The sequence below is a fragment of the Ascaphus truei genome, chromosome 17 (assembly GCF_040206685.1).
Source record: "Ascaphus truei isolate aAscTru1 chromosome 17, aAscTru1.hap1, whole genome shotgun sequence".
Lineage (NCBI taxonomy): Eukaryota > Metazoa > Chordata > Amphibia > Anura > Ascaphidae > Ascaphus > Ascaphus truei.
This window is the reverse complement of record NC_134499.1, coordinates 29,881,861-29,905,559: the sequence shown is the minus strand read 5'-3', so window position 1 is coordinate 29,905,559 and position 23,699 is coordinate 29,881,861. Positions and strand designations below refer to the sequence as shown.

The following is a 23,699-nucleotide window of genomic DNA, read 5'->3' as shown; positions in this document are numbered from 1 at the left end:
CCTTATCTATAAGCTCTGGTGGCACTGGCTATTAGTACAGGGGGCACTGCCTTATCTACCAGTTTATCACTGGGCACCATTCCTCCATGCTGAATCCTGGGCAAGTAAAAGACACTGGGTGCCCTCTGTGCAGGAGCCCGGCGGGGTGATGAGATCCTGGTGCTTGCTGGGTGCCCGGCTCAGGGTACTCCGCTTGGGGTGCCCGGCTCTGGGATCACGATGGTGCTGGGTACGGGGTGCCCGGTGCTGGTTGCCCGGCTCAGTGTCAGCGCCGCTCTCCCTGATCCCCTCTCACTGACACTGGGCTCTGTGCGGAGACAGAGGGGAGGGGCGGGGCTACCACAGGAGAGGAGGAGCAATACATGGGGGCGGGGCTATGGAAGTACAACGTTCCATGCAAAGGGCGTGGTTACACTGTAGCAAGGGAGGGCCCATTGCAAATGTGGGTGTGGCTTCCATGTGCCCCGCCCATCCCTTAAAGCTGCAGTCGCACTCACCAAAGCTATTTTGGTAATTGTGAAAAAAAAGTGTTCCCATTTGCACCAATGTGACTCAGAGATGTATAATAATAGTGTGAATGTGGGATTTACACAGTGGCAGTGAAGTGAGAGGGATATCCTGGTTATGGCTGATAAAAAAGGTTAAAATGGGCATTAGCTCCCATTAACCGCTTAACTGCCAAAGGGACCTGCAGCACATTGCACAGCAGCAAAGGGGACAAGCAATGTCTCATTGTGCAGAAGCCGTCTCATTGCGGGTTGATTCAGAAGTGAAAAGGTTAACCCAGGGGTGTTCAACTCCAGCCCTTGAGACCCACCAACAGGTCAGGTTTTCAGGATCGCTCTGCTTTAGCACAGGTGGCTCAATCAGTGGCTCGCTGAAGCAGGGATATCCTTACGTGTGGGTGTGATGGTGAAAGGGTAACCAGGCCATCAATAAAAGGTATTATGCCCGGCTGGTTACCTCTGAATATTTTCTGTTCTGTTTTTGCAACTGTGAACAGGGATAGGATTCCCTACAGCTAGGAGAGTTTAGGTTGTTACCCCAATTTCCAAGTAAGTGTGTCTTTTTGCTGTAGTTTGTGTAACATTGTGTGTCTGCCTATTCCTGTGAATACAGTTACAATTTATTTCATTAACTTGTTTTGCTCGATGCATGATCCTGGTAACAAGGTGTAAATGGCCGGGTCTCTCATGACAGTGGGGGTCTTGAGGCCTGGAGTTGAGAACCCCTGAGAACCCCTGCCTTAGCCCCTTACCACCTCTGTTGGGAGGCGATTCCACAAATCTACCACCCTTTCCGTAAAGAAGTACTCCCTCACATTTCCCCTTAGCTGCCACCTTCCAACAACACAGTAAATGTGAAGCAGTCTTCAGTTTGGTGCCGATTAAACTTTTGAATGCAGGGTCCTTGGTCAACATCAAGTCCAGACGGCCACAGTGACCTTGTCACGGGGAATATGTTTAGTCCAGCTTGACAAAGCCAATGTGTTTGGCATACTGCCGGAAGCACGGGCGGCACATGTTCAGCCCATATTTACGGATCAATCCATGTCTGTGCGAGCACACGCGGCAGGAGCGGGATCCCTGGCCGGACTTCCTCGGGTGGCTCCGGTACAGCTGCTGGTGACCCTTCTCGTGCAGTATTTCTTCACGGAAAGGGGCAGTAGATTCATGGAATCGTCTCTAACAGATGTGGTGCTGATAGAGGGAGCATTGTTTTCTATTGAAATGGCATAATGTGACGTCGTACAATAAATTCCCTGTAACGTTCTTGTGAACCACAAACCAGGAAGCTCTTGTGTTACATTAGTGCGCAGTCTTGTTTCATAGTGTGTAACACGACACACAAGCAGTAACATGACACAGCAGCAGGTGCATGATGACTTTTACACCACAAGCCAGGGGATGCTCAACCCCAGTCCTCCAGCGCCCCTAACAGGGCAGGTTTTAAGGATAGCCCTGCTTCAGCACAGGTGGCTCAATCAGTCCCTGCTTCAGCACAGGAGGCCCAGTCTCCGCCTGAGCCTCCTTCTTGAGCCACCTGTGCTGAAGCTGGGATGTCCTGAAAACCTGACCTGTTAGGGGGGCTTGAGTACAGGAGTTGAGCAACCCTGCGCATAAGCAATACTATGTCAGCAAGTTTGCCCAATGTGGTGTTGAAACTAACCAACCTTAAGCAGCGATCCACACCGCTCCCATATTTACTACTATTTTGTTGCCTAGCCTGATGCGCATACCCTAGAAAAAAAGCATTAGGGTGAGGTCCCAGTCATCACTATGGCACGCACGCCCAGCGCGGGGGGTGGGCGACGCGTGCACAGCGCTAACCGCGATCTGCGGTCTTAGGGGAGAGAGGGAGATTGCGACCGGAGGGGGCGTGGTCGGGGGTTTGTGGGGGCGTGGCCATGACCTCACGCGGCTGGTTCGCCCTCATTGGGTGAACCGCCGGCGGGGGCGTGGCCACGCCTCCGTCGCAAGTTCTACACTCAATATAATTGAGTTTAAAAAAAACTGCCAGTCCGGCGCGGCTGCACCTTCAGCGGGAAGGTGAGTACTGGGCCCAGCCCCATTGGGGGGCGGTGCTTATACGCACAGCGCACGCCGAGGTGTGCGCTGTAGCAGTCACTGGGACCGCAGCCTTATTTTACGTATGCATGTAGCTATATCTTAATATATAAAATCGAAAGGTTGGTACTAGCTGCGGTGAATCTGATTGGTCCTCAGCCTCTGGCCAATCAGATTGTGGCTCTATGACGTCACCTGGCTCTATGACGTCACCCAACTCTCTCTCTCTCCCTCTCCCTCCCCCCCACCGGCTACCGGACGGAGGGGAAGCACGGCGCGGCCCTCCTGCCCCAGCCGCCAACGCTCACTTCCCTCCCCGGCGGGGGGACAGGCAGTGGGCAGGCAGCCTCCGGAAGGACCCCCTTCCTCCTGCAGCTGCCCCCGGTAAGATGGCGGCGCACAGCGGACAGGCGGGGGTGGTATTCAGTCAGGAGAGAGGGGGGCGGGAGTTAGTCAGGAGAGAGGGGGGGAGTTAGTGAGGAGAGAGGGAGTCAGGAGAGAAGGGGGGAGAGAAAGAGTGGGGAGAGGGAGTCAGGAGAGAGGGGGAGAGGGAGTCAGGAGAGAGGGGGGAGAGGGAGTCAGGAGAGAGGGGGGGAGAGGGAGTCAGGAGAGAGGGGGGGAGAGGGAGTCAGGAGAGGGGGGGGAGAGGGAGTCAGGAGAGAGGGGGGGGAGAGGGAGTCAGGAGAGAGGGGGGGGGAGAGGGAGTCAGGAAAGAGGGGGGGAGAGGGAGTCAGGAGAGAGGGGGGGAGAGGGAGTCAGGAGAGAGAGGGGGGAGGGAGTCAGGAGAGAAGGGGGGAAGCCTGAACAGCTGTGAAGAGGGGGGGAAGAGAGTTGAGAGGGAGGATGGGGGAGGCAGAACATTACATCATGGGCAACGCCGGGTATATCAGCTAGTTTATTTATATAGCTTCACCCATGTGCTTAGCTCTTTACAGCAGTAATACTCGTGAGATAATAGAATTAAGCGCTTCTAGACACTAGAAAAAGGAGCCTTCCCCTAAAGAGCTTACAATCTAACTTATGGCACGTCAATAGGGCTCGCCAAGAGTTAAAACTCCTTCACTTTGTCATATGACCTGCAGCATTCTTCCTTCGCCATGTTGATTGGCTGTTAATTAGCTGATAATTGGAAAACTTACATTGGAGGCGGTGAGATGTTCGGCTTGATTCAGGCGCGGTGATGAGAAGGCGTCGTGGAATTTCACAAGAGGAGCATGAAACAAACCTGCCTCTTATGAAACAAACTGCAGGTGTCTGATAACATATATGTGGCTTAGTATGTGTGTATGTCTTTATTTATATAGCGCCTTTAATGTACATAGCGCTTCCCAGTAGTAATACACGTGACAATCATATAAATAACTACAAATACCATATCATGGGAATAAGTGCTTCAGACATAAATGTAACATTGTAGAAGAGGAGTCCCTGTTCCGAAGAGCTTACAATCTAAGTGTGAGTAATCTGCTTGGAAGCATTTAATCAGCTTTAAAGTGACTGTTTAACTTTTGTGTATCTCGTGAAAAATGTATTTGTATCATTTTTTTTCTCCGGGGGCACTAGATTTATGCATAACCACTACTTCTGTGTATCTTTCTAACGACGGTAACACAGTTACTAAACAAACAATGGACAAAACAGAAACACTTCACCTCTAGTTTTGAAGACCGATAAACAGTCTTATCAACAAAACACATTTGATAAAGATTATAAACAAAACCTCTAGATGGGTTTTTTTTTTATAAAGAAAATTATATAAGTGTGAAGGAAAAGAAAAATGTAAACATTCCCTATTAAAAACGTGTATATATTAAGTGCTTGACCTATTAAACCTGCCACAGTCCTCAGTTCACGTGTGTGCTAAGCAGCACTACACTTTTATATTTAGCTAAACTCTCCCAATGAATGTGAGAGTGCAACATTCTAATAAACAGTTTTGACAGGTGGGGAGGGCTCATTGTATCCATAACAACAGCCTGAGCCAATCAGAGTGTTCCATGACTGAGTCATGGATACAAATACAATACCAGTGTTGCTAGAACAGGTGTCTAAGCAAACCAGAATGGAGCATGCTGATTGGTTACTGTACTCCGGCCTTTAATTCCCATGAGTATTAGTGGGGCACTGAATGGGTTAATTTACTAACAAGGAGTGACGAGAATTAAGAATGTAACATGTTTGTATCAACAAATTAAAATACACTGAAACTATATAAAAACACATCGGTTATGATGAGATATTATGTATTTTAATCATTGTGGTGCTTCAGGGGTTAATGTAGCTACAGTTTGATTTTAAAAATACAATATATTTCCTTTCCTATTGTCTAATTTTGCTGCACTTATTGTATAATTATAATTCCCTGTACTGTATTCTTTGTGAAGCGCTGAATACACTTTTGGCACTATATATATAAAGACATACAATACAATACAATATTGGGTCCAGGGCCGCAGGAAGATTTCACTGGTGCCAGGACTAAGTATTAGAGAAAAGAACTTATGAGTGTGTTTGATATATTAAGGCAAAAACATAAACGTTGTTTGGTAGGTGTTTTTTTTACTCTATCTTAAACCCGTCAACCTAGCAGCTGATTTATGACAGGGGTGAGCTTATGTTGTTTTAATGGGGAGAAATTTGTAAAAAAAAGACTTGGCAAGGTGTTATGAAAATCAGATTTCAACACAGGTGTGTTTTGGACCAAACGCGTGCATTCTCATATTTCTGCGCCAGTGACCTCTCTGGGAGAAAATCCTGACATATGGTAACGTAATGTATAGGTATTTCTGTTTTATGTTTTGTCCTGTTATTTTAAGAATCTGTTCTGCATTTACTGTAATTGTATGGTCTTGTAATTATCTTTTTCTGTAATGTGAAGCACAGTATTTTTTTACATATATTAAAACATTCTTTAAGGAGAGAGAAAGATGGGAAGAGAGAGACAGTGAGAGAGAAAGATGGAGAGATGGGGGAGAGAGAGAGAGAGATAGAGAGAGGGAAGGAGAGAGAGAGATGGATATGGATGCATATGGATACGCACCCCGCCAGACCAGTGCATGCAGCAGGGCCCAGCAGAGACCAGGACCTGACAGTAGAGGGAAGCAGGCAGAGGCTACTAGAGAGAGAGATTAGGGAGCCCAGCTGTGCAGGAATTACACCAGGTTGGAGTGGGTGAGCTAACCCACAAAGGATATAAACTGCAGTTATATCGCCATCACAGTTTGGTCTTTGTGAAGCACCAGGCCTGCAACACACCATTTATGAGCTCCAACGATTGTGCTAGCACACTAGGACCACCAGGCCTGAACCCCATGATTGGGAGGCCGGACAGAGATCATAGTTATTATTTGTTTGCGCAGCGTTCGCACTGTTGGTATAGTTTGTTTAAGTATATATGTGAATGGAGTGATTCTGAGATTAAGTCACCGTACTGATTCATATGAGATATGCAACGCCACAAATTATAGCTATACGAGTATATAAAGCTTGTTATAATTCATTACCACTGTATTGTGTCTGGTCACTACAGTCTCACACAACATGTAGCACACACTATAAGAATTAAACAGTAACCCATAGGACTCAGGCTCCCACCTCAGTGATAGGCCATATAATCTGAGGTAAAATAAAGAGGGGGTTACATATCATAAGTATAATATGCCAAAACAACAGCCTTTCTACATCTCACTAGCATATCCTTAACAACACATTATTGTAGCATGACTTTGTGTTATCTGCCACTAACGTGACAATTATTTTAGGCTCCACAGTTTCTCTGACTGCAGAGATATTGGCGTCACTACAGAGGTAAGTATCTCTTGAAGCATGGGGTCTCCGGAGCTGAAAATGAACACAGTTCAGCTCCGAAGACCCCCTGCTTCAATTCTGTAATAAATAAACTTAAAAAAAAGTGAAACCCATATTGCTGCTTTAAGTCCCTGGCTAACATTACCAGACTTTAGTAGATATGTGCTGTTAGGAGGAACGCCTATATTGCCTCTTATTATCCATAACAGCTGTTATAGTTAAGGCAATGCTCTTTCCGGGGGGGCGGGGGGGATATGATTTAACGTTACGTTATTGATAGGCGGTTAGGCTTAACATAAGTTAGTTATGTCACTTAAAGCTTTGTAGATTTGCCCCTAATAAAATATTGTTATCATTATCCTTTATGTTCTTAGATAGTTTATTCCCTCTGTGTATGTATTAGAAAATATATCAAATATGTATTCCAAGATTTATACGGGAAAGTTAAAAACAAGCGCAGAATTTTTTTTACGCGCGGTCTTTATTTGAACTCTTAGCATGTGTTAAGAACAAGTCCTCGTCCTCCTCACTGTCGGGCTTTGAGCTGCCATCCCAGGGCAGGTCCCCTGGCGATGAGCAGTGACGCTCTCTTGTCGTGTGACACCGACGCCTGTCCATTGCATGGCTCTATTAATAACCCTGGATGGGCTCGGACAGGGCTCCATATCGGGAGCAGAAGCACAGACACAAACAGCACCTTTTGTAGCGGTCATGCAGCAGGTACCGTAAACTGGCGCGTTGCGAAAGACGACACAATGGTGATAACTGAAACGAGTATGTGGATCGACGAAAGCAGGGGGTGGAGGGGGGGGGGGGGGAGGTTACTGTTAAGGAATGGTGACTCCCATCCGTGTGTGTCTACAGATCACAAGCATGGACGTCATGACTTGATTTCCCCTAATGAGACCTTTCAAGGGTCAGAATAAACCTATGGCAGTGACCTACTGAAAAGCTTAACGCTGGGTAATTAATGGTCTTCTTATATATTTTTTTAAGCAGGCGCCTAATTATGTTGACATATCTTATAACTATTTCTAAATCTCTTTAATTTTTTATTTTTAAACAGTATTCCAGGTGCAGACATGGCAGGCTGAAGTGTAGGTGGGGGTTTGAGATCCTTTAGTTCCTCCTTTTTGTGTGATGTCACAGCGTCTTGAGCGGGGGGCCTGCGTTTTATTACCAGAGACAACATGCTCTCCCCTTCTTGGTCCTCTGACAGGGAGAGGGGCGGCACGCAGGGGAAGGGGACATTGGACACATTTCGATTCTGTTTATTCAGAGAGACCCAGAAAGAAAAGTGTTCTTAGTTGCCAAAGAGATCCACAAAAGTAAACTGTTTGCTTGAGAAAGGGAAGCGTAATACAAAGCTGTTTACAAAAGTTATGTGAGGGCATCACCTTTTAACCCTTTGCTTTCTTCTGCTCCGGAAAATAAGGCGCTGCTGGTAGGATTGCCAGATGTCCAGTATTGAACCGGACTGTCCTGTATTTGGACACTCGGTCCAGTAAAAAAATTAAAGGTAATACTGGACATGTATGTGTCCGGTATTACCTTTGTGGACATACTGTAGTGACCTGACCGGTTTGGGGGGGGGGGGATGCAGGATTTCCCCGAGCAGGGAGAGAGCAGGGCTGTTGCTAGGGGGGGCTTGGCAGCTTTCTCCATCCTGATTGACTGCGGCTGGTTAATGTTAGAAGCCTGGGGCCAAGGATAGGAGGAAACAGCATGGAGCGGAGCGTGGAGAGGTGCGTGTGTGTGTGTTTGGAGCATGTGTGTGTGTCTCGAGCGCGTCGCACCTTGCACCATTGCGTCCAGTATCATTGGAGAAGCCACCTGGCACCCCTAGCTGCTGAAACCTCTGGTGGTTAAGGGAGAAGTTCAACTTTCCCAAAAATCTACCAACATGCTCCTCGTCCATCACTGTTACACTCGTCACTGGGAAATAATTCAGTTGTATGGTGATTAGGAGAAATATTGACGTGGAAGGAGTTCTCATGCAGCCAAGTTTCCGCATAGTGTTTACATAGCATGACTTTGTGTACGTACTGGGAAGATTCCGGGCCACAGTCCTGTTCTCTCTTTCTTCCTGTTTTGGTAACATCTTGGGTTACCCCCTGGCCTTAGATCAGGGGATATCCTGAAATCCTGACCACGTTGGTAGCTCTTGGGAACTAGACTCGGCTACACGGCTGTAGACTTAACCCCTTGCGTGTATTGAACCCCATAAACCCCAAAGCGCTGACGATTTCCCTTTTAGGGTGTTACTGTGATGCTATTTCTTTTTGAAAAACACATTTTTTTTGTGGAACTCACTGTTTAAATTTTGTTTTTTTTAATGTTTTGTTGAAGCTAGTTTGCGATGTACGTCTGTTACAGGCACATGTGGAAGCCAAGAGGTTAACGCAAGAAATAGCAGTGAAAAACTGAAGTCTGGAATTAAGTTGACGTAGATTGGCATATGTATATGTGTCTATGTGTATATGTAGTATATGTATAGCAAAGAAAAATTTGCAGCACTCGCAAAGATGATGTATCAAAAGGTATAAAGTTAAAACATCAAACAAGTATAAAAAACTAAAATACGGGCGAAGTTTTAGACCTAACGGTCCTTTCTCAAGCTTGCTGTATTTCCTGGGGCTGGATGGTGAGCCTGGCCTTGCTGCAGGCACCCAGCTGGAAGCTAAGTATTTTCTACATTTTCTTATGATGTGTGCGAGAGAGAGAGAGAGAGAGAGAGACCCCGCTCACACTGAGTGAAAACTCTCAGAAGAGAGGTGGGTGGTGCACAATAGAATTGGGTATCAATAGTAATGCTAGATCACAAGATGATCAGAATGCGGGCACGGGGGTTTAAAGAAAACATGGATGTATTGATGAACCATGTAAACGTATCCCAAAGATATGTTTGCATCATGATGGATCAATAAATAGATCCTTTCTTTAAACCCCTGTGTCGTGCTGCTATTATGATCACCTTGTGATCTAGCATTAAAACAGTGTGTGTGTGTGTGTGTGTGTGTGTGTGTGTGTGTGTGTGTGTGTGTGTGTGTGTGTGTGTGTGTGTGTGTGTGTGTATGTATATATATATTAGCGTGTGTATATATAAATATATGTTTGTATTATGTGTATGTGTGATAAATCCCCATGTCACTGTCTTAGTGGCATAGCCATAGATGACATTCTTGCATCTTATCTCTCTCTTTCCCCAGGAAAGCTGCTCTGAATTCCCCTCACGTTGTAAGTGATCTGACACGGTAGCAGGATTCACAAATTGAAATCGGTGAAGGTGAACAATAAAAGGGCTTCGCCGGGCGCCACCATGGAGAATGGCTCTGAACACAAGAGGAAGCAGGAACACGGTGCCCATCTGCTGGAGCACATCGACAGGATGAGGGGGGCGGCAGAGCTCATTGATGTGGCCCTTGTGGCTGAGGGACAGGTGTTCCCATGTCATAGAGTAGTACTAGCTTCCTTCAGTCCCTATTTTAGGGTAATGTTCACCTGTGGTTTGATGGAATGTAACCAAAAGGAGGTGACGCTCCATGACATCACCGCGGGAAGTGTCTCCATTATACTGGAATATATGTACAGTGCGCAACTCAATATCAGCAATCTCACTGTCCAGAGCGTGGCCACTGCCGCCTTCTTCATGCAGATGGAAGATATTTTCGGCATGTGTCAAAGCTACATGATGGACCACATGGATGCATCCAACTGCGTGGGGATCTACTACTTTGCTAAGCAGATTAGTGCAGAAGAGATGTCGGAAAAGGCCAAGAGATATATGTACCGGCATTTCAGCGAGGTTGGCTTACACGATGAGATACTGGAGGTTGAGTTTGAGCAGTTGCTGGGGATGATCATGTCTGATGACCTCAATGTCTCCCGAGAGGAGACCATTTTAGACTTGGTTCTACGATGGGTGAACCACGACCGGAAGACACGGTCCCAGCATCTTATTGAGCTGCTGAAAAAAGTAAGGTTACTGCTTGTAAGCCCGTCCTTCCTCCGAGAAGCTAGGAAGAGGAACACTGTGCTATTGTCCAACTCCCAGTGCTATGACTTGGTAGAAGAGGCATTGGAAACCATTGAGAAGTCCAAGAAGGTCTCTTTAAGCCTTCGTTATGGGATGGAGACCACAAGCCTTCTTCTCTGCATAGGCAACAACTCCGTAGGTATCAGATCTAAATACGGGAGCTATGGAGACTCTAGCTTCTGCTTTGCTCCCACAACAGGAAAGACCTGTTTCATCCCATCCCCAAAACAGGGAGAGTTATTGGGTTCTGTCTCCACTGGAGTGGTTACTGAGAATAATGACATCATCTTAGCTGGTGAAGCAACTGCTGTCAGGCTAGCAAGACAAAAGGCCAAGAGGGTTGAGATCTGCAGGTGTGTACTGTACAGAATGCAATATGCTGGACAATCTCCAACTCTGCTGGAAGTAATTATATAATCCTCCCATAGGTAGGGTAGCATTTTGTCACCTGACTCCATCTAATTATTCCCTAGTGCTTTGGGGATTTTGCTACCGAAGCCCCGGTACTGCCACGTTTGCACAATCATAACCCCCTATTTATGCTGCCGATTAAAATTAAACATATGATATATATTCTCTCCCAAACACTGTTTTAGTCATAGATTCCTTTGTTAATCCGTATTGCCAGCCTGAGGAAGAGAGGAGAACTCTCGAAAGCTTGTCCTATGACATAAATTGTTAGTCCAAATAAAAAAGGTATCAATACATACATACATACATACATACATACATACATACATACATAGTGACAACCACATCACGTTGAGGTCCCTTTTATCCCAAATAAGGCCAGAAACACAGTACTTCTATTTACGTGGGGTTTATTTATAGGGGCTAAGTAACATATTCGCAGGCCCACTGTCCCTTTAAGAAAGCCAAACCAAAATAAAAAGCATAAATAAAAACCTATCCCGGTCAGGGATCTAACTTACTTCTTCAGCCCTGTCTACCGGGCAGCCAGCTAAGCCAGTTCCCACCCCAAAACACGCCCTGGCATAGGCAATAAAGAAACAGCATAGTCTTTTGTCATAATGTAGCAATAGAAAGGGTTTTGCTTATCTTAGTCCATCTGGCGATATCCCTGCTTCAGCACGGCTCTTTCAGCAGTGTCTCTCACTCTCTCTCAGCTTCTTTACACTGCTTCAGCACGGCTCTCTCAGCAGCTTCTCTCACAATCTGCCAACTTATTTAACCAGCCCCGTGTAGCTGGGGAGCACCTTCTGCCTCCCTCCTTCTCTGAGGGAAAACCAGTCAGTCTCTCTCACTGCCTCTCTGGGTCAGGCTCAGCCTGTGACCAAACACTTCCTTGTTTTTCAGGAGATCAGCCCAGGCTGATTAATTAGATTTCAGGTGTTCTTGACAACTCCAGGGAGGATTAACTCTTTCCAGCACCTAGATGCCATATATATATATGTCTATGCTGAAAGGCTGTGTAATGTAGCAGACATATAGGGATTGATATCAATATGGACTTGAAGCAAAAGGTGACCCTCTTAAAAAGATTAACACCTGGTAGCCATGAATTAGATGTTAATTCTTTGCTAGACCTTACAATTCATGAAGAAGAGGTCAATATAACGACAGATCCTAATTCAGGTCCAACTATAACAGATCATGACAATATATTAAAATATAAACCATCTCCATTTGTCCCTAAATCGATAAAGTTTCCCTTTGATTGATAGGGAAAGTATATCGAAACGTTCTACACAGTAGTTCTTAGGGACCTGGAACAGCTATGTCTGAATAATGTGGAATTGAAACATAAAAATTTGACCAAAGAAGAAAATCAAGCATTGCTAAATATAAAAAATAACAACGATTTAATTGTTTGTCAAGCGGATAAAGGGGGGCAATTGTCCTTCAGGACCGGGCAGACTATTTATGTGAAGCCTATCACCTTCTGCTTGATACCACATCTTATGAGATCCTAACTGAGGACCCTTCTGAGGGTTATCAGTTGGAGTTTTGGAATCTCCTCCAGGATGCTTTCACAGAAGGGATCATTTCTAAATTAGAGCACAAGTTTTATACATTAAACACCCAAGAACGCCCATTTTTTATCATATACCAAAACTGCACAAAGACACCTTGAATCCACCAGGGCGGCCTATAATATCGGGGATTGGTTCGACGACGTCTAACGTGTCCCAATATGTTGATTATTATTTACAACCTTATGTCATCAATCTACGTTCACATATACGGGACACGTTGCGTGTTATCGATTCCACGTCCGGTATTATATGGAAGGATACCTTTCACTGGGTTACTTGCGATGTATCTTCACTTTACACATGTATAGATCACACAAAAGGTATCCAGGCTATTAATCACTATTTAGAATTAGATTTAAACTTGCACTCTTCACAAAGGTTGTTTCTTTTAGCATGTATTAAATTTATTTTAAATCACAATTATTTTTTATTTGAAAACACATTCTATCTACAAATCTGTGGAACGGCCATGGGGACCAGATTTGCTCCCAGTTATGCTAACCTCTACATGGGACTGTGGGAGAGTATCCATGTGTGGGGGAATGCTGGGCTGGGGGCGGGTCTGGTTTTCTATGGCCGTTTCATAGATGATATTCTTATTATTTGGGATGGTGAGAGGGAAATTCTGGAGGAGATTCTGACGTCCTTCAATGATAACCAGATGGGTCTAAAATTTACATATAACATACATCCAGAAACTATAGTTTTTTTTAGATCTGGAGTTATTTGTGGGTATTGAACATAAAATTCAGACAAGAACACACTTTAAATCTGTAGCAACAAATAGCTATTTACAATATGGTAGCAACCATTATAAAAAACGGTTGGACAATGTACCTAAAAGTCAATTTCACAGGATAAGGCGCAACTGTTCGAAAATTTCAGGAAAAAGGCTATGATATGACTGTTGTTAATAAAGCATTTCTAGATGCTGGTCTTTTGAATCGCGATACATTGTTGGAAAAATCAAAGGCAAAATTAAAAACATCATGTAATACTAGAAGCGAGGATAAAAGTAGAGGATCCACACCGAAATTCATTACGGAATATAATCAATCTGCAAAACAAATCAAAAAAATTGTGAATTGTCACTGGAACATTTTATGCAGCGATCCTGAAATTGGTCATCTGTTGCCAAAACATGCTCCTGTGGTTTTCAGAAAAGCAAGGAGTATCAAAACATTGATAGCTCCAAGTAAATTAAAAACATTAAAAACACTAAATACAAATAGATCGGACATTTCCGGTTCCACCAGAGAAAAGGGGAATTTTGGATGTGGGAGAGGCAGGTGTCTTACTTGTAAACATCTGATTAAAACAAATAAATTTACATCACAATCAAATGGCATTTCGCATGAAATAACAGATTATAGTAACTGTCTCAGTGAGTATGTTATATATCTGATATCATGCGAGTGCGGCTTACAATATGTAGGCCGCACATCAAGGGCTCTAAGTACACGATTCTTGGAGCACCGAAGAAATGTTATTCATGGATGCCAGACACACAGCCTCTCCCGCCAGTATTGTACTAAACATCAAAAAGATCCAAAATCCCTACGGGTTATGGGCATTGAGTACATTCCCCCCTCATAGATGGGAGGAGACCGTTTTAAAAGATTATGTATGAGGGAGACATACTGGATGTACATTTTGGGCACCACCTACCCTAAGGGACACAATGACCATATTGACGTAAGTACCATAGTGTGACCACCCATTTGAGGGTGATCCTTCGGAGGTCTGGGTTGATTGCTTTACTACATTCCCTCCGAACTATGGTCATGTGTCAGGTCTTTAATCACATTATACTATACTGATTATCATTTTATCATCACATATTTATTAATATTCCAATTAGGGGAATATACATTTACTTATAAACAATAGATACATTGGGGGTTGACCCATATGGTGTTACCACCTCTCTTGCGGATGTGTCTGTTTTTGGTTCACGAATGGTCTTCACTAAATTTAGTTTAATATTATACACTCAGTACATTTTTTTTTTCTATTTGTATAATATTTATATACACTCTATATATGTATTTACATAAACAAAGGCGAGCATTAGGTGAACACTTGGAGGAGGATATTCACTGATCGAGCACAGGTGCATGGATCGATCGGCAGCTTAGGTAGTTAGTTTTCCTTACAGGTATGTCAGACGTTGCATTTATTTAAGAAGGGAATGCTGCTTTAGCCTGTATTTTACAATGTCAGTATTCTCATTCCACAGAGGTCAATGTACATTGTTACGATAAGTAGCTAGAAAGGTTATACACAGTGTTCGACAAACCTATACATTTGCTCGCCCCGGGCGAGTGGATTTAACCCCCGGGCGAGTAAATATTGGCCCAAGCAGCACACGTTTGGTACTAGGTGGCGAGTAGATTTTTTTGTGTGGCGAGTAGATTTTTTGGTGATTTGTCAACCACTGTGTGTATATATATATATATCCACATGAGAGGCGCTCTCGTACAGAATGTAGTAGGTATGAAAGGATGACGTCCCAGCTATGCACGTGTGTAAATAATAAACATTGTCTAACAGGTCTGTTATTGAATAGGTATCACAATCACGGAAACCGCTGCTGGGACAGCCTGTGCAGTGCTGAGTATCGGGACCTGTATGCTCTGGGCAGTGTCCACAATGACCTCTACCTGATAGGAGGTCAAATGAAGATCAAAAACCAATACGTCATCACCAACTGCGTTGACAAGTACTCCATGGAAGATGACTGCTGGAGGAGTGTGTCTCCACTGCCTCTTCCCCTGGCGTGTCATGCTTCAGTGACACTAAACAACAAGCTCTTCGTTATGGGAGGTTGGACGCCACAGGTTGGGCATCTGCAGCCATGAAAGCAATGAAGGATACAGGTGTGACCTGCGCCATTGGCTACTATGCTTTTCAGAGCAAATGCAGGGTTTAGATAGCAATATGGGACACTGGATTCCATGGTAGAGATGCTACTAGCAAACTGAGCTCTCTGTGCAAGGGGAATACAGTAAAAGGCCACCACATTCAGACACACGTGAAAAAACTGTGTGACGCAAACAAAGAGAGCCAAAAACTCAAACTGTGTGACGCAATCAAAGAGAGCCAAAAACTCAAACTGTGTGACGCAAACAAAGAGAGCCAAAAACTCAAACTGTGTGACGCAAACAAAGAGAGCCAAAAACTCAAACTGTGAACAAAATTGATATGAAACACAATTTAGTGTTCCATAACAAAAAAGGTGTCCATGTGGATATACATACATATTCCAGAACAGAAAGTCTGGAAGTCCGAGGAAACTCAGGATTAAATGGTGCTTTCCTGATCCTACAGTCAGAGTCTAAAGGGATTCCACCCCCTTTATATAGAACCGATGTAAAGAAGAATGTCTGTAGGCGCGGGGACCCATGGATTTGCACAGGGAGAAAAAGAAAGGAGAAAATTGTATAATGCTGTATGTCAATAATGTATAATAACGGACAAAAGGGGGAACATTACACTCACATCAGACTCCTTAATGAATCGCCATGTATGCGGTTTCGATCACTGTGTCTGTGTCACGCTGTGCTCACCACAAACAAGGCGGGACCAAAGTGCTGAGGTGGGAATGGATAGAATGCCACCCAGAGTCACGGGGGCGCGTCTGGAGTGTAGATTTGGTCAGTTTAGCCGGGTGGGGGTTGGAGAGATATGGATGGTCGTTATACTTGCCGAGGTCAGAGTAGGAGAGGTACGGAACGTTGCAGGTACTGTTAGCCGGGTCCCGAATTGGAGAGGTACGGATGGTCGTTATACTTGCCGAGGTCAGAGTAGGAGAGGTATGGAACGTTGCAGGTACTATTCGCCGAGTCCGGGATTGGAGAGAGTAGGGTCGTCATTGTCCGGTTGCCGAGGTCAGGTTTGGAGAGATTTGCATCGTCGTGGAAAGCCGGGTCGATACACAGAATGAAGAGCAACAAGACAAGGCAAGTCTGTGGAGGCAGAGAGAGGTAAGAACAACGTAACTGGTTCTGTGCTCAGCCAAAGTGCCAGTGGCACAGCTGAGCATGTGTAGGTGCGAGCAACCAATGGGCAAGCTGCAGCGTGGAGGTGTGTACCAGGTGGGAGCAGGGATAGGATGAAGTGCAGGTGCAAGGAAGGTCTCTGAGCGCAGAGAGGCTGCCAGAACTATTGGGCGCGGTTCCCTGGGCACGGTGTGGGAGAGGACTGTAAAGGGAGGCGCGGGAGTGCGCACGGCTGTCCGACGGCGAGGGGAGCGGGCGGCGCGGAGGATCCTGCAGCCACGCGCGGTGAGTGGGGAGTGCGCCGAGGGCGGCGCGGTGAATGGGGAGTGCGCCGAGGGCGGCGCGGCTCCCTGAGCCTCACAAACTGCTCCCATGTGTCTTGTTCCCTTCCGATAGGGTTTTTCTGAGAATTGATTTTCCATATAGAGACAGAGGTATTCCCATATAATGCCGTTTTAATAAACAATTTTAAAATATGAATAAAACCAATATATAAATGGCAAAGTAGAATTGCACTGATATCTCCTTGATTCCATTATACAGAAAAATGTCTACAGCCACAGTCCCACTTTTTCAGGTGTAATGAGGGTGGTGTTCTCCAAGTAAAGATGGCGCACTAAATCCACTGTCCTCTCCGGTAATCCTACTGTTTAAAAGGCGTTCCTTTTATTCATATTTTAAAATAGTTTATTAAACCAGCATTATATGCGAATACCACTGCCTCTATATGGAAAATCAATTCTCATAAAAACCCTATCTGAAGGGAACAAGACACATGGGAGCAGTTAGACACAGTGATCGAAACCGCATATATGGTGATTCATTAATTAAGGAGTCTGATGTGAGTGTAATTCTCTCCCTTTTGTCCGTTATTATACATTATTGCCATACAGTATCATAGTATTTTCTCCTTTTTCTCCCTGTGCAAATCCATGGGTCCCACGCCAAAAGACATTCTTCTTTACATCGATTCAGGCACTTAACTTCTTCAGTGGGGGAGAAACCTACATTCAACCCTCGCTACTGAACAGACCTGTTTGGACTCCTTGTTTGTATTGAGTTGCGCTATCAGTGAACACAATGCCCATTCGTATACCAGTCTCTGGACTGTAACATTTTGACGTTTCTTGTAGAGTTATGACTATGTTCTGCTGGAAGGGTGGTATGTGCATGGAACAGCCTCCCGGCTGTAGATGTAAAACTCGTTGCAGCTGGCGATACCTTTTAATGGTCCAACAACTGAGGTGGAAAAGTGTATACAGAACTTTTGAAACCTCAGAGGTCTCTGTCATGAGCACTGCCCGAGTGCGCACATTATGTAAGAGATCTGTAAGGTTTCCAAAGGTCTGTAGAAATAATTACAACCATTCAGAACATTCTTGTGTGTTCACAATGTGCAATAAATCTACACTCCAGGACCAATACAACTAAGCGGATTTTGTATTACATTATAGAACCTACCCTTTGGTTACCAGATGCCACCAAAAGGGTTAAAAAAAAAACTTTGGACAGACATTAGGGGATTTGGAAACGGGGAATCACATTCAGAGCGTGCTTTCTGACAGCGCACAGGGAAGATGCGCAGAACAGGAAGACACGGAGAATTAAAGCCAACGGTTCAGGTCCCACCTGTAGCTGAATGTGGCCGTTCTGCTTGTCTTGGTGGTGGGAGAGAAAGGCGAGGCCAGCCGTGTGTGCGGAGTTGACGATCCAGTTTGCATGTAACTTATGGCACAGAGAGTGCCTGTGCATGCGGGTGGCAGGGAGCAGCAAACGCGAAGCCCACCTGTGAGCATAATCATGTCTGCAACCCTGCCTTTCCCCATTATCTCTTAGCATACCGTGCTGCCACTGCAGCCAGGGATTCTGGGTAATCACATGCAAATCAGCACACCGTGTCACCGTTTGCTTCTTATCCATTTTAACGTGGACAGTAGAAGCACAAACTGAGTCATTTGCATTTTATACGTCTGTCCGGGGGAAATTCACTGTTTGCTATAATATCAGTTGGCCATTAACCCTCAGAGGGAACAGCTTTGCGATGCTTTGTCGCCCCGTGTAACAGTGATGGAGATAAGGTTGGTATACCACCCTCTATTTCATGGGTAGTCAACTCCAGTCCTCCAGCTACCAATAGGGCGGGTTTTCAGGATATCCCTGCTTCAGGACAGGCGGCTTAGTCTAAGACTGAGCCACTGATTGAGCCACCTGTGCTGAAGCAGGGATATCCTGAAAACCTGACCTGTCGGTAGCTCTTGAGCACTGGCATTGGCTACCCATGCTCTATTTGCTAAGTGGTTAGAGAAGTCAGATACTGCATGTCACTAACATTTGAGGCATGGTGACACCCTGCAGCTCCTGTGTACCAACTCTTCTGTTTCCCCTGAGAAGAAAGGGGTTTGGGAGGCAGAGAATAAGCCGGAATCACCATACAGTTTAGGGCGAGTCCGATTTTATTTTGATGCCAAATGGATCTGCAACACGGCGTGTTTGAATGCATTGCCAACTGCCTCCCATCACCGAAGGGGTTACGCGGTGTTTTTTTAATTATAGAAGTGACACTTATCAAGGAAGGTATGGGAAGTCTATTTATAACCACAAGACAAGAGCAAGTGAAACTCATTCCACCCTTTCACTGCCAGAAGGAGCCGGAGGATGCACTGCTTTACAAGTCCTGTGCAAGTCCTTCTGGCACGGCAGGGGTTAACCTAGGATGATCTGTAAGTGGGTGTTTATTGGTGAACAAAGGCTGGTATTAATATTAGACATTCTGCTTTTGTCAGTCAATACTCAAAACAGATGGCAGGAAAAGATAGTTTACCAGTTGCATGGAGGGGGCATCGCTTGCACAGCATGGCTTGTTTGCCGTGTTAAAATAAGAGCATTTTTTAAAATATATATACAAACTAAAAATCTCACGTTGGGCAAAATGTACATGTTTATTTCTCCCCTCTCTCGCAAACCAAAGCGGGGTCTTTAAAACCTAACCACCACTAAACCTGAGGTCTCTAGCAGATGGAAAGGAGCTGGCGTTGAATACACACAAGTTGTGGGTTGTATTCCAACATTTTAGCCCACTCCATGGAAATGGTTAAATCACTTTAACTCTGTGTGCCTCCATTTCTCCCACAGTAACTGGGTACCAAATACTGGGAGCTATGTATAAGGAGTTGTCTTGTGAAAATGAATGACGAGTGTGCATTGCGTCAATGGACTGGTCACCTAAAATGATTGGCGGATATGTTGTAATGTCGGCCTTCGCGTTCTTACATTCGCTGTGCGCATTCTTATTCTTTCTGTGTTATTATACCGCTGTTATCTTACATACTTATATACAGACAGATCACCCGAACGATGAACCCGACCGATTAAGTAACCGGATGCTGCAGTACGACCCTGTCCGAGATAAATGGATGCAGGTGTCTCCCATGAAATATTCCAAGTATCGCTTCAGTGCGGCTGTGGTCAACGGCGAAATCTACGTCCTAGGTGAGTGGGGAGAGGTTGGGGAAGGGTCAGTCTCCCCTAGGACCACAGTGTTCTAATGGCTGTGACATGTTTAAGGGTTCAGCCGGGACGGTCCCGGTTTTTAGCCGTTTTTCCCGATCTCGACTTTTCTGGCCACTGTCCCGGGTTTTATCAGCGCTGGCCGTACGTGCGTGCTCTGTGCTTGCCGGCCGCACGTGCACACGTGCTTGCCAATCGCCCATGAGCGGTCGGCAAGTGTTGACCACATATGCACATAAGTAGCCGGCAAACACCGATTGCACATGCGCGAACGGCAAGCTCCCATCGTGCATGCACAGTCGGCACTCGACAGTCACGCATGCGCAGTTAGTGCATGCGCGACATTTGTCTCCGTTTTTCCCCGGGACAAATATGGTCACCCTATGACCAAAGTGTACTAATGACAGTAACATGGTTAAGGGTCAGTCCCTCCAAAGGGCAGTGTGTTCTAATGGCAGAGACATGTTTAAGGGTCAGTCCCTCCTAGGACCAAATTGTACTAAAAACAGTGACATGTTTAAGGGTCCGTCCCTCCTAGGGCTAAAGTTTTCTAATGACAGTGACATGGGTTTTTTTTTACATTTCTTTATTACAAGGGAACATAATATGAAACAGGTATTGCTCATATTTACAGTTATATCACAACAATATTATAGATAAAGACCTACAAGGGAAAATAAAACCAATATACAGTATGTCCATTCCAGATTCCAGATGCGGACTGTCGCAATAACATTCCTTCTTTCATAGAAAATCAACAAACTGAACATCTTGACCAAACATCTTGGTTCACTCATTATTATTTTTTTAAACATTTTTAACCCTACTTATTTTTCTAACCGGATCGTATATAGCGGTTCAACAGAAAGTGTTCTAATCCCCCTACTCTCCATTGGGGGAGAGACAATAAAACAAATAAATAAATGGGAGTGGGAGGGAAGGAACTAGCAGGGCAGTGACATGTTTAAAGGGTCACATCTGGTGCCTTTTTACCAAAATCTGACACCTAGAAGTATTTTTAATTTTCATTTTTTTAAATAAGGTTAAGGAAAAACTGCAATTACCCGCATCTTGGTACAAAGACCAGCGACCCACTGCTTGCCACTCTAGGGTAAAATAATGAGAGGTTCAAAATAAGTATATGTTTCTAAATGTAAAAAAAAAAGTCATATTTAGCCCTATGTACACTAATTTACCCCCGAGGCCAGGGGTGGCCAACTCTGGTCCTCGAGCGCCACCAACAGGTCGGGTTTTCAGGATATCCCTGCTTCAGCACAGGTGGCTCAATCAGTAGCTCAGTTAGAATGACAGCCACCTGTGCTGAAGCAGGGATATCCTGGAAACCTGACCTGTTGGTGGCCCTGGAGAACTGGGGTTTGCCTATTCTGTGCGAATTGCTTGACATTGATCTTTGGGTGAAAAACTGCCATTGAAAGACAACTGGACACTTGGGGGGAGCCCAAGAGCACCCACACATTCAAATTTAGGGGGGGTGGGGAAGACAGCACCCCTACATCTAAACCTCATCCCCTACAAAAACTTATTTTCTCAGGAAGACCTTTAAAAAAAAAACGACTCTGAACCAGTGCAGTGCATGATTAAGCAGACATATTTTAAGTACCCAAAGTTTGAGAAGGCATGTGGGACTCTCAGCCAGGGCTACATTTTTAATTAGTGGGAATGCATTACTGTGGGGAGCAAACAAAGACCCTTTGATCTGTAAAGCTCCAGCTAATAGGATTTCTTAATCAATACCTGCCTATTGGATTAGGAAGGGAGAAACAAAACAGGCCTGTTGTTCTGTATACATGCAGAAATGACATTGCTTCTGAGTTTGACCTTCATCTTGTACAAATGCTTTCTTCTGCGAGTTCTCTCTGGCACATTTGGGGTGCTCTGTCCCTTTTGGGGATTACCCAGGGAAGAAAGATTCGGAGCCTCCGCTCAGCAACGCTGTTCTATAGCTCTCTTTATTCTGAGCCCTCCATTAAAATGCTTGTCCCGAAACGCAGCCTCAACGTCTGGGGCCCGTCCAAGACTCTCTGAATCGGCTCTCTCATTACGGAGACAAAAGCTATTATTTTTAGTACATCCCGCGAGTAGAATGGCAGCGCTGGGAAAGGCGGCAGCGGAGGCTGGGAATGCAGTGGGACGGCGTGGAACGATGCCTTGGGGGAGCACGGAGAAGCAGGGCATTGTTGGCCTCTCTGGCAGTAAAAGGGGTTAATCTGACCTTTGAATTGCTGTGCTGCACAGTGGCTAACGTAAGGGTAACAAGTGGCCCTGGGCCTTATTCTATTGTACAGGGCTGGGCTACTCCGGTCCTCAAGGGTCACCAACAGGTCAGGTTTTCAGGATGTCCCTGCTTCAGTACAGGTGGCTCAATCAGTGGCTCAGCTGAAGCAGCAGTTGATTTCAATGGGGATTTTCATCCAGAAATGGCCAAAACGGCCACTTTGGGAAGACCTAGAATGAGCCCCTATGTGTCATGTTTACCTGAGCTTCTGGAGTGGATGAGTGCCAGTGGGTTGAGGTTGAATCCTGATGAGACAAAAGTGCTTGTGGTGGATGCTCACCTTTGGAAGATAACAAGACTGCAGCTGTGTCAACACACTGGCCTTAAGATTGGCGGTTCCCGGCTGCTAAACGCTGTCCGTGGCCGGAATCTCGGTGCTGTCCCTGACTGTGACTTGACTCTTAAACATCAGGTGTCAGCCGTGATCAAATCTTCATTCTTCCACCTAAGGAACATCGCCAGGATTAAGCACTTGATCCCCCTCCCCCCCCCCCGAGGGTCTTAATACCCTTGTCCATGCCTTTGTGTCCTCACTCCTGGACTACTGCAGTGCACTCTTACCTGGGTCTTCCGGAAAAAGAGCTGCGCCGCCTGCAGCTGGTGCAGAACGCTGCGGCCAGGTTGTTAACTAACCAGACCCGTTGTTGCCACATGACGCCTGTTCTCCGTTCTCTGCACTGGCTGCCTGTAAAATGGCTAATTTATTACAAAATTGGCTTGCTAACATTCAACGCCCTACATGCCCAGGGTCCCAGCTCTCTGAGAGCGCTTCTAGTTCCCTACACTCCTATTCGCTCACTTAGAGCTGCAGGTGAAGGGCTCCTAACAGTTCCCAGAATCTCCGTGACTTCCTTTGGCGCCCGAGCTTTTAGCCGCGCTGCTCCCACTCTTTGGAACAGTCTGCCCCGTACAGCGGCAGATGCCCCTCTCTGGGATTCTATAAAAACAGGCCCAACACCTACCTGTTTACCCAGGCATTTAATTAATGATCCACAACCTGTCCGGCGTTTAATAGCTACAGCACCGTCCCATCCTGTGCTGCATCTTTCCTTGTGTTTGGTCTCTTTTAGAACCTTAAATGTTTTCTTATTTTTCCCTTTTTGTAACTGTGAAGCTTTGCGTCCCATTGGGAAAAAAGCGCCATATAAATAAAGTTATTATTGTTATTATCATCATCAAAGTCTTCGAGGTGCATAGTTTGTACAAAATTCAGTACCATATTTCTAAAAAAAATCGGATCGAAAGCACTGGTGCAGATTTTTGTCGAGGTTTTGTAGCGGGAAGACGAAAAAAATCCCCTAATATATAAAACCGTGTATAACTTTTGAGCTGTAAAGGGGATAAAGTTGTTTGTTTTTCATGCTGGATATTTTTGTTCTGGAAATTTCCATAAAATGAATAACACGTTGTATCCCTATTACTGCCACAGAGAGGGTCTCGGGGTGACCCCGTTCTCAAAATCTCTCAAACATAAACAATTAAGGATTG

At 45.3% G+C, this 23,699-nt stretch overlaps 2 protein-coding genes across 5 annotated transcripts in view; one reads left to right on the top strand and one right to left on the bottom strand.

The window, feature by feature from the left end:
• MGLL (monoglyceride lipase) overlaps nucleotides 1-331 on the bottom strand; it is a 44,896-nt gene extending 44,565 nt beyond the window's left edge. The window contains exon 1 of one of the 2 annotated variants that reach the window (XM_075574573.1): nucleotides 60-331. The gene's annotated coding sequence lies outside the window, so the exon portion shown is untranslated. The remainder of the gene's footprint in view (nucleotides 1-59) is intronic. The other variant, XM_075574572.1, reaches the window with a different exon arrangement.
• A 6,676-nt stretch (nucleotides 332-7,007) lies between these two features.
• Nucleotides 7,008-23,699, top strand: part of KBTBD12 (kelch repeat and BTB domain containing 12) — a 31,741-nt gene continuing 15,049 nt past the window's right edge. Inside the window, exons 1-4 of one of the 3 annotated variants that reach the window (XM_075574569.1) lie at nucleotides 7,008-7,094; nucleotides 9,584-10,763; nucleotides 14,977-15,247; nucleotides 19,747-19,897. In XM_075574569.1, the coding sequence (XP_075430684.1) occupies nucleotides 9,694-10,763; nucleotides 14,977-15,247; nucleotides 19,747-19,897 (1,492 nt within the window). In that variant the 5' untranslated portion in view covers nucleotides 7,008-7,094; nucleotides 9,584-9,693. Of the gene's footprint in view, nucleotides 7,149-7,238; nucleotides 7,338-9,583; nucleotides 10,764-14,976; nucleotides 15,248-19,746; nucleotides 19,898-23,699 lie in introns of those variants that run through there. The other 2 variants (XM_075574570.1, XM_075574571.1) reach the window with 2 other exon arrangements.